This window comes from Oenanthe melanoleuca, chromosome Z, assembly GCF_029582105.1.
Source record: "Oenanthe melanoleuca isolate GR-GAL-2019-014 chromosome Z, OMel1.0, whole genome shotgun sequence".
In the NCBI taxonomy this organism is placed as follows: Eukaryota; Metazoa; Chordata; class Aves; order Passeriformes; family Muscicapidae; genus Oenanthe; species Oenanthe melanoleuca.
The window spans coordinates 12,188,211-12,197,986 of NC_079362.1; the positions used below are offsets into that span (position 1 = coordinate 12,188,211).

Here is a 9,776-nt window from a genome sequence, read left to right on the forward strand (position 1 = left end):
GCCGCTCTGCAACAGATTTGGCGGAGTTTACTCCTTGTCCTGTTCCTGTGCTCCCTCCCTTGCCCTTCTCCTTTGCCCTTTTATCCCTGGTCACTGTTGATACCGAGCACTATGCGTAAAGTTTTAAAATAACTCTTTGCTGGAGGAGGGTGCGGGACGCCATTGGATTGCATTTCGCGTCGTTGGCGCCCAGCCTGGCCAGCGGACGAGATTTGGCAGACAGCACGACGTGTGTCTTCTATGTGCATGAGCGTGCCTGGGTGCTTGCCCATGCCATGTTGTCTGAGACAAGGGGGGAGGAATTTTTATCCTCTTCCCTCCCCCCCCCCGCCCTCCACCACCACTACCTCCCAACCCACTCTCCCCCAGGGCTATTCCTCCTTGTTTTTCCTGGAAGATCTTGCCGTGACCTTGGTCTGTCCTCCTCCTCTTGATGCACTCCTAGGAAGGAGGCTCTGGAATTTATTTCAGCCATACGTTCTGCTCTCCAGCTCAGCCAAGGCAATTTTATACCTGCTTGGTTTGTCTGGACATGGCTTCAAGAAATATAAAAAATACAGCTTTTGGTGCTTTAGGAAAATAAGGCATGTTGTCTCAGATAACAGCCATAACTCCTTTACAGAGAAAGGTGCAGAAGTCACTTTTGGAGTTGCACCCCTGTTGCATGTTTTTGTTTGTTTATTTATTTTAAACCAAAATATTCAGGATTTAGAGCACTCCTTACCAATAAAAAAAAAAATTCATGTTATCACATAATATCCTGAGTTGGAAGGGACCCACCAGGACCATTGAGTCCAACTCCTGACCTTCCACAGGACTTCAATAAGAGTCGCACCATATGCTCAAACATATTGTCCGAATGCTCCTTGAACTCTGTTAGGCTTGGTGCTGTGACCGCTTCCCCGGGGAGCCTGTTCCAGTGCCCACATCCTTTGTGTGAGGAATCTTTTTCTAATATATAACCTAAACCTCCCCTAACACAACTTCAGCCCACTCCTTGAGTCCTCCCACCGGTCTCTCCAGAGAAGAGATCAGTGCCTGCACTTCCTCTTCCCCTCTCAAGGAAATTGTAGATTTTGATAAGGTCTTCCCTCAGACTCCTTTTCTCAGGCTGAACAGACCAAGTGACTTCAGCCACTCCTCATAAGGCTTCTCCTTAAGACCCTTCACCAGGCTCATGGCCCTCCTTGGACACCCTTTATCTCTTTTACATATTTTTGTGGTGCCCAAAATTGCTTCAAGCTGAGGCAATTGCCCCAGTGCAGAGCAGAGCAGAACAATCTTCTCCTTCTCCCGGCTGGTGATGCTGCCCCTGATGCCTCCAGAACTCGGGTGACCCTCCGGATTGCCATGGCTCATGTTCAGCTCACCACTGACCAGGACCCCAAGGTCCCTTTCCGTGGTGCTGCTTTCCTTCTCTTGTTCAGCAGGTGGGAAAAGTTCATACTTATGCCTGAAAATAAATACATGTAAGAAAAAACAGAGTAAGATTGTCTTGATGGGGAGAAGTATAATGCTGCTCATACAGTTGCTCCAAGTGAACCTTTGGAATTTTTAGTCAGTGAAAGTAGCATGTTTTCTATTCCTACTTTCCACTAAAGTGAAGTTATTTAAGATTTATACTGACTTGCTCTTCTTTATCTGTCTCTACTTGGTTCATGACGTAACTTAACTCTTCAATGTTTTTCTTAACTGGTTTAACCTGGTTTAATTTAAAGTGTTTTCTCTAACGGAGGGAAGCAATATTTATAGTACAGCAAATCACTCTTAGAAATTCTATGTACTCTGACTAGACTTACTTGTCAGCTGGTCTGTTTGTGTCATCATCACTAAGATACTGATGTATGGCTAGTAAAAATCAACTTCGGTATTTTTAATAGTGAGAGTCCACGGCAGAGGTGTTTATTTCTCCTTAAACATACAGAGACATACATGTACAAATTCAGTGAAGAAGCTATGTTCATGGTATCCAAAAATTTGGAATTTGGAAGAAAAGAATTTTGGAAGAAAAAGTATTATCAGAAGAAATCTTGCACTGTGAGAGAATTTTCTGTAATAATTTTTGAGTTGTTTTCTCTAAACACTGCATCTCAGCAGGAATTTGTCGACTTTACTCATATGCAGGTAATGTTGACCTCTATAAAAGTCATAGTGGGCCCTACAGTTGTTCTTTGTCTGTATACTCAAAGCACTGCCTCTAAGACCCTGTGAAACCTTTTAGCCAGCTGTGGCAGGAAGGAGGTGATGACAGCTTGCATTCCTCTAGCATGCTCCTCGTTCCTGTTAGCATCAAGGTGTTATGTTGCCTCTGAGCATGCAAAACACACTTCCATTTAGTAGGGATAAGAGAATATTTTTCTGGAGCTTCTACCTATACTTTTAAATAGAATCTGAAAATAAAATGCAAGAAAAATTCATTGAATATCAGTTAAGTTCTGCTTTCACTGAAGATCCATTTTTTGAGGATATTTAAGCACTTGGTTGGAACACCATATTTTGAATGCCACAGATGCCAACTGATGTCTTTGAAAATATGTCCTTTGAGGTCACATTAGTACTTCTGAACAAAGCATATGTCCAGAGCTGTGAAGTAGCCAGCAGACAGGTGCTGGGATTTGTTTTTCTGCACTGCAGTTCACCCTTCTGCAATTGCTTACCTGTCTACACTGACTATCCATAAAAGTGAACCTTCCTGCTCTGGAGCTTCTCCATTGAGTGGACTGCCTGCCAAAACAGCTGGGTTTAGGAGTAGCTCTTTCATAATCTAGCCTAATTGACTTGAAAAGTTACTCTACTTATTGCTGTCACTCTGCCATAAATGGGAAGCTCCTCTTTACAAACATGCTTACTTGATATCAAGCTTACTGCCTCATTTGTGTTTCTTTCTAAGCTATCTGCATCAATAGAAAAAATGAATGTTTTCCTTTTCCTGCTTTCCTAGATGACTTTCACTTAATTCCCTGGGGTTTCTGTGAAATCTAACCCATTCTGTAGAGCTGCCAGTATTCCAATACCTGAGATTCAAATATCTGAGTATCCTAGTTCCTCACTCTGTGCATAAAATAGATTAGAGACATCATTTTTGTTTTGGAGACAATACTAAATTTACGTGCTAGACATGTCTGCCTTAGTGGCATATACTTCTGTAAGTGCTTCTACACCCTTCCTGAAAAAACTTTTTATACAGAAAGGGGGATAAAGTACTGGATTCAGCTGCCCAGGGAGGTGATGGAGTGACCATCCCTGGATGTGTTTAAAAGAAGACTGGATGTGGCATTCAGTGGCACTCATGATTTAGTTGAGGTGTTAGGGCATGGGTTGGACTCAATGATCTTAAAGGTCTCTCCCAGCCTAGTGATTCTGTGATTCTGATTGTGGTTTTCTTCTTCTGTGGCTGAAAATTACCTAGCAAAAAAATTCCTTTTTCTCTTTTAAAAGTTTCTCTCTTTCCTACATGAAAAAACTTTCTATCACGAAGGTCATTGGACAGTTCCTGAGGATCAGTCAGGGGCTCAGCTGAGAAAAGTCTTCAATGAAGAGCATTCCTTCATGAAAAGTGCAGCTCTTCAAGGAGCTTCAAAACCACCATTCTTTTTTTGCCAGAACAGATCTTCTCTGGGAGCATTCTGTGACCAGCCACGGAGCTCTGATTATCCCTATGGAGTGTTGTTTGGATGCAGAGAAGTTGTGCTCTGAAGCTCCCTGGCCTGTTTTTGCAGAAACCTTTCTGACCAGGTAGCTGCAGGGCCCCTTCTGTCCCCTTGGCTGCAGATGAAATGCAATTAAGGGAGCAGCATGGTCACTCCATCTGGACACAGGCACATGCAGCCTTGATTTTGCACATTGTCTTTTGCGAATGTAATACTACTTTTCCAACCTTTTTTGGAAACACTTTAATTTCTGTGGCAGCAGTAGGAATTCCTGTGGGAGGAGTGACTCCCAGTATCATTCCAGATCTCCAGAGCCCTTGGCTGATGAGCATGTACAGGATCAGGGAAAGATAGTAAGAGAAGGGAGAGAAAGCAGCACCCAGAGACTTTATCAGGGATATTGCAATTTATTTCATCTTTCTTTAATAAAGACCAGCTACTTCTGCTGATTGGGTCGCATCTTGCGGGGCTGGGGAGAGTCCAGATGGCTGGAAGCCCTCCTCCTTGTGGAATGCTGAAGCCTCCTGGGCAAGGGGTCCCTACCCTGGCTGGGAGTGGAGGGGCTGTGGCTGTCACCTTCATCAGAGGGACCTGCCATTGCTGCCAGCTCCTGCTCCTCCTGCTCTGCAGGTGTGGGAGCAGATAGGTGCAGGGTGTGGAGGACAGTTCCTGATATGTTGGCTTGGTCCTCCATGCTGGACCCCACAGGGATGCTGGCAGTGTCTGCCTGTGGGGCAGGATTATCCTCCTGAGGGCTGGTGAAGATGGCCACAGTGCTGTTGTCCTCCTCCCTGCCAGGTTCTTCTGCCGCTGCCTCCTCCCTCAGCTCCTCCTGCTCGGCAGGGGTAGGAACAGATGGGTGAAGGGTGTCGAGCACAGCTTCCAATGGGCTGGATTGGTGCTCCTCACTGTCGCTGCTGGTAGGGGTTGAGTGGGGAGCTGTAGTATCCACCTGAAATCTGCTGGATATGGCCATAGGATTGTTCTGTGAGTCAGGTGGGAAGTGTATCAGCCTTTGGGCCTCTTGTGTGCACTCATTCACAATTATGCTGATAAGGCCATTGATTAGTGGTTCTGTATGTTCCTCAAGGAAGTCCTGCAGCACATGGATCAAGACATTCCTAGCTGGACCACAGATGGACACGGCATGAAGGATGATGCTCTCTGCAATCCTTGCCATCCACCACCTAGTCCCATACTTTGCCTCCAGCTCCTGACGCAGCCAGGGCACTACAGGGTCAAGGAGATGCTCTTCTCTTTGGAAAAGTTCTGCCCACAGTCTAGGCAGGAGGCCACCCACGGGCTCTGCTTCTGTACCTTCATGCTCTGATGTGGATAGCATCCCCCGTGGAGCACGTGAAGGGGACTCCACAAACGGACTGTTTTTAACCAGCTGTCCAAGAGTTATTCCTGTCGAGCTGCTGGCATTTGCTGACTCTTCAGAACTTGTGAAGACACAGTCTATGTAGCTGTCTGTCTGCACAGAAAACCTGACAGCTTCTATCAGTTCTCTGCAGAGTGGGCACACTCTTTGCATCTCTGCCCAACGTATAATGCAGGCCAGGCAGAACTGATGGAGACAGGGCATCACGTAAGCAAGGTCATCTCGAGCATCGCGGCAGATAGGGCAGTTCCACTCTGTTTCCGTGGTCCTGTCTATGCTTTTTGGCAGTCTGGATCGAATTAAGAATGACAAGATGCTTCCCATTGCTGGCGCTGGCACTCCCTAAAGGTGTTACGCATTGCAAAATGGCGATGTCCTGATCATGAGTTGTCCTGAGAAGGGGAAGGAAGAAATGCTCAGGCCCCTTAAGAAGGACCGTCCTAGTTCCCCAAGCCTGAGCACTCATTCTGTGGCCACCCCAAGGGGACATTTCCTTGCACAACTCACCTCTGCAGTGCCCAACTGCCTGGGCTTGGCAGGGCTGGGGAAACACTATTGAGGGCTCCTGGATGGGTACTGAGAGCTGCCAATGGCAGCATGTAGCAGTGGAAAAAGCCTGGCTTGACCCTCCAGACCTTGTGGACCTGTTAAACAGGAGTCCAGGTGTAATCCAGACTAGGCCAGGCCCTGGCAGCACCCATTAAATATACACAGTAAGGGACACAAGGAGGCAATCCAACATGGTGATGTCACAGTCCGCTGCCAGTGATCTGCTTCCACTACCCTGTAACATCACAATGGGTTGTCCACTTCCATGGTATTCAGACCAACACAGCATGTCAGAAGTTGCTGTCCATGGGTGCCCCAGTAATCCCCCAGAGAGGAGAACCCCTGCCCCTGGATTCTCCCCATCCCTCCAAGTCCCATCAGAGTCTTAGTAGTGCTTTCTCACGCAGACAGGAAAATGGAAGAAGTTCTGAAAAAACACCTGAGTCATGTTTATAGAGGAATCCTGGGTGAAAGATTGGCTAGCATTCCTCATGAAAGAGGAAGAAAACTCCCATAATGCCTAGTATAATATCTACTCGTCAGCAAAGGGGCTTTGATCCCAGAAGTGAAAGTCTCTGGTGGTGGGAGTGTGACTGCCCAGAGTGGCTCCTGAAATGTTAGACAGTAAAGTTTCCTTAATGCAGTTAAAGTTCAATTAAGGCAGAGGATAACCCCTATGCATTAATGTAAAAATGAATATTTTGAGAGGAGAAGAGGAAGAAAGGGAAAGATATAGCAGATTATGGATAGGAAAAGCAGGTAACACAAAAAGCGCTGTTCATATGAGCACTACCGGTATATTTCAAATAAATGGAAAAAAAAAACCCCAAACAAAATGAAACCAAAGCAAAACCAAACCCAAAACCAATAAAAATGAAAAAATCCAAAATGCAGAAAAAAGGGTTATCTACAATATCCTTTGAAACTTTGGAAACTGTTTTGGCACATTCTGTTTATATAGTGCTTGATTCCCTTTAGAGAGTAGGAAAAAATATTAAAGGCAATTGAAGGAGGAGCGGAAAAGCCATATCATGCATGTCATGTTTTTTTGGTTTTTTTTTGATATTTCTTCAAAATACCTACCACAGGTAACTCTGAACACAGAGAATGCTAGTGTATGGGACACACTGGAGAAGTTGTAGCTTTGCAACCTTTTTTAAGCAAGCAGCAAACACCATAACTAAACAGGCATGACTGCCATGCTGCATCCTCATGGCCATTGACCTATGTTGGCTTTACTGAGCAAATAAGCTGCTGTGAGTCTCCAGGGTCACTCTGGTAGAGACACCTGAGCCACCTGTAGATGCAGCTCAGCCCACAGGCCCTGAATGGCAAGAACGTGTTCCCAGAGGAGGTGACCTCACCTGGCAAATTGCCTCACACAAGCAAGAACGGGAGCATACATACAGCCCAGAGGGTAGCTGTCACTATCACCCCAGGAAAAAGCAACGTGCCAGAAAGTAGAGGAGAGAGTGACCAACTCCAAAGCACAGCTCTGCAGTGATACCAACTGACCTTGTGGTCTCTGCTGCCCTAGCAAGAAAAAGTATCTTTGAGTGCAAAGGCTCTCATGCTTAGCCTGAACTCTGTAACAGTGCTCCACTTGACAAGCTTAAATTCTTGCTAGAAGTGTTTTTTTCTGATTAAAAATATAGTTTTTTGATAAATCACACAGCATCACACAGAATCATCAAGATTAAAAGAGACTTTCAAGATCATCTAGTCTAATGATCATATAGTCTAATCGTCAACAGAGCAGCACTATAACCAAAACTACACCATATCCACAAGTACCGCATCCAGATGACTCTTGAATGCTTCCAGAAGTGACTCCACCACCTTGCTGGGCAACTTATTCCAATAAAAAGAAATGTTCTAATATCTAAGCTGAACCTCCCCTGGTGCAACATAAGGCCATTGCCTCTAGTCCTTTCACTTGAGACACGGCAGAAGAGAATGACCCCCAACTCACTACAACCTTTTCATAAGACATGACTTCATCAGCTCTGTTGCCCTTCTTTGGAACACACTCCACCACTTCATTTTCTCTTTTTGAAGTGGGGGGGGTCCAAAACTGAATACAGTACTCAAGGTGTGGCCTTGTAAGTGCTTAGTATAGTGGGACAGTCATTTCCCTAGGACTGCTGTCCTGTGCTGTATCCCTTTTCCCTATCAAATCAAGTTTAAAGCCCTCTCAATGAGGGCTTTAAACTGTGGGCCATAATCCTTTTACCAACTCATGTGCCATAATCTTTTTGCCTCTCCGAGACAGATGGACATTGCCTGTCACCAGCAGATCTGGTGCTGTGTAATCTACCCCACGGTAATGAAACCCAAAATTCCACCTATGGCAGCAGCCTGTAAGCTATGCATTAATCAGGCTACTTTTCCTGTTCCTTTCAGTATTTGCTGCTGGTACTGCAGGAATGCAGGACAATAAAACCTTATCTTTCGACCAAAACCCCCAATGCCCCAAAGTCCTTTTGACTGGCCTTTAATCTCATCACTTGGACAAATAACAGAGGAGAATGATCAGAGAGTTGTACCAGATCAGAGATTTTCTGATGCCAGGGATTTTCTCAGGGGTTACTCCTGTGCCTTTCCAGAGCATCAGGGAGGCAGCAGACTTCCCTGTGGGATGGGTCCAGTTGGCATCTCTTCTTTTCCCTCAGAAGAGAGTCAACTACAGCAGCTTGTTTTGCACTTCCTCTGGAGGAAAAAGGAATTTTATTTCAACATTGAAGTATCTGGAACAATCAAAAAAAAATGTTGAATTTTGGATGGAAAAAAATCTTAGTCTTGGCCTCCCAAGGTGTTCCATATTATGGGGTGTTCATGAGGGAGAGATCCCACTTCCAAAGGGGTAAGACAGTTATAGTCACTCATACCATTTCAAAGTCATGTATTTCAGTATTTTTCAAACAAATTCAATTACAAATTTTCCTTTTGAGATAAACATGGAGTCTTGATGCTTGATGCTAAGCAACTCCTATACAAACCATTCTAAATTCCTGATGATTAGAATGAAAGTTCAGTATAATCTAGATTTTTCATATTTGGTTTTAACCTCAGGCTTAGTTGTTCTCAGAAACATTTTTTTAAAAGCCCCAAATACAACAAAAAAATCTTTTTAATTTAGCACAATTTTTTCTGTATCTATGATCTGTAGATATTAAGTTTTGCTTTGGCTGATTTGATGTAGATCACTAAAATTTGTTTTGTAGAACAACTTTGTGCTTAAAAAGACACCTGCCTGTTTACACAAATGGTAGAATTTTTAGTCCCAGACTAAGTAAACCCTAGTTTATGTCCTTCTGGGAGCCATGTAAGAGCAGATTAATAAATTATGGATTGTTTTGTGCTTGAATTTTTCTCTACTAGGTAGGCAAGAAACAACTGGCATTAGCAACTAGAGAGTAATTAAAGAGATTGCCAATAATTTAGGAGCTTACAAAAAACAGATTTTCAGCCTTCAGCTGTAAAAGTTTAGATGTTCTAAGTGGAGGCCCTTTACCAGATCAGGACAGTCACCTCCATAGAATTTGTGAGGGACTGGATTTTACATTTTCAAAGACTAGTATTACAACTTGCTCACACTAGTAGAGTGCAAATCCTAAAGAAATTTTGTGATTTGGAAAGCTGAGGACAAGAGCAAATTCTAAATCAATACTTCATGCTTTAAGAATGTGGTTCTTTCTAGCATCTTCCAGTGAGTCCTGGATGCCCCTTAATTTCCTGTTTCTGGTTCAGAGGCATACAGATCATGCTTCTGATTTCTACTTGAACATTGAGACATTGACTGTAACTCTTTCAACGCAGCCATCCAGATAATTACTTATCCATTGACTACTACATTCATTAAACTTATCTGTCTCCAATTTAGCTGCAAGAGTACTGCAGAAGACTGTCAATAACCTACAACAATCCATGTAGATGACTTCCGTGACTTTTCCCTTTTCCACTGATGCAGTCATTGCATTGTAGAAGGCCACTAGGTTAGCAAGACATGATAAGGTGTCAGGAGACCTCTCTGGTACTAGCTGAAAGGAGACTGTAGCAAGGTGGAGCCAAGTTCTTCTCCCAGGCTAGCAGTGACAGGACAAGAGGACATAGCATCAAACTGTTCCAGGGTGAATTCAGGCTGAACATCAGGAAGAATTTCTTCATGGAAATGTTTGTTAAACATTGGAACA

At 44.2% G+C, this 9,776-nt stretch overlaps 1 protein-coding gene across 1 annotated transcript; it reads right to left on the reverse strand.

Moving 5' to 3' along the window:
- Positions 1–4,042: 4,042 nt before the first annotated feature.
- Positions 4,043–9,776, reverse strand: LOC130265082 (uncharacterized). The gene is made up of 4 exons (XM_056513874.1): positions 9,503–9,776; positions 8,130–8,292; positions 5,542–5,678; positions 4,043–5,426 (listed from the first exon to the last, which is right to left on the reverse strand). The coding sequence occupies exon 4, from the start codon at positions 5,356–5,358 to the stop codon at positions 4,087–4,089; it is 1,272 nt and encodes a 423-aa protein (XP_056369849.1). The 5' UTR covers positions 5,359–5,426; positions 5,542–5,678; positions 8,130–8,292; positions 9,503–9,776; the 3' UTR covers positions 4,043–4,086.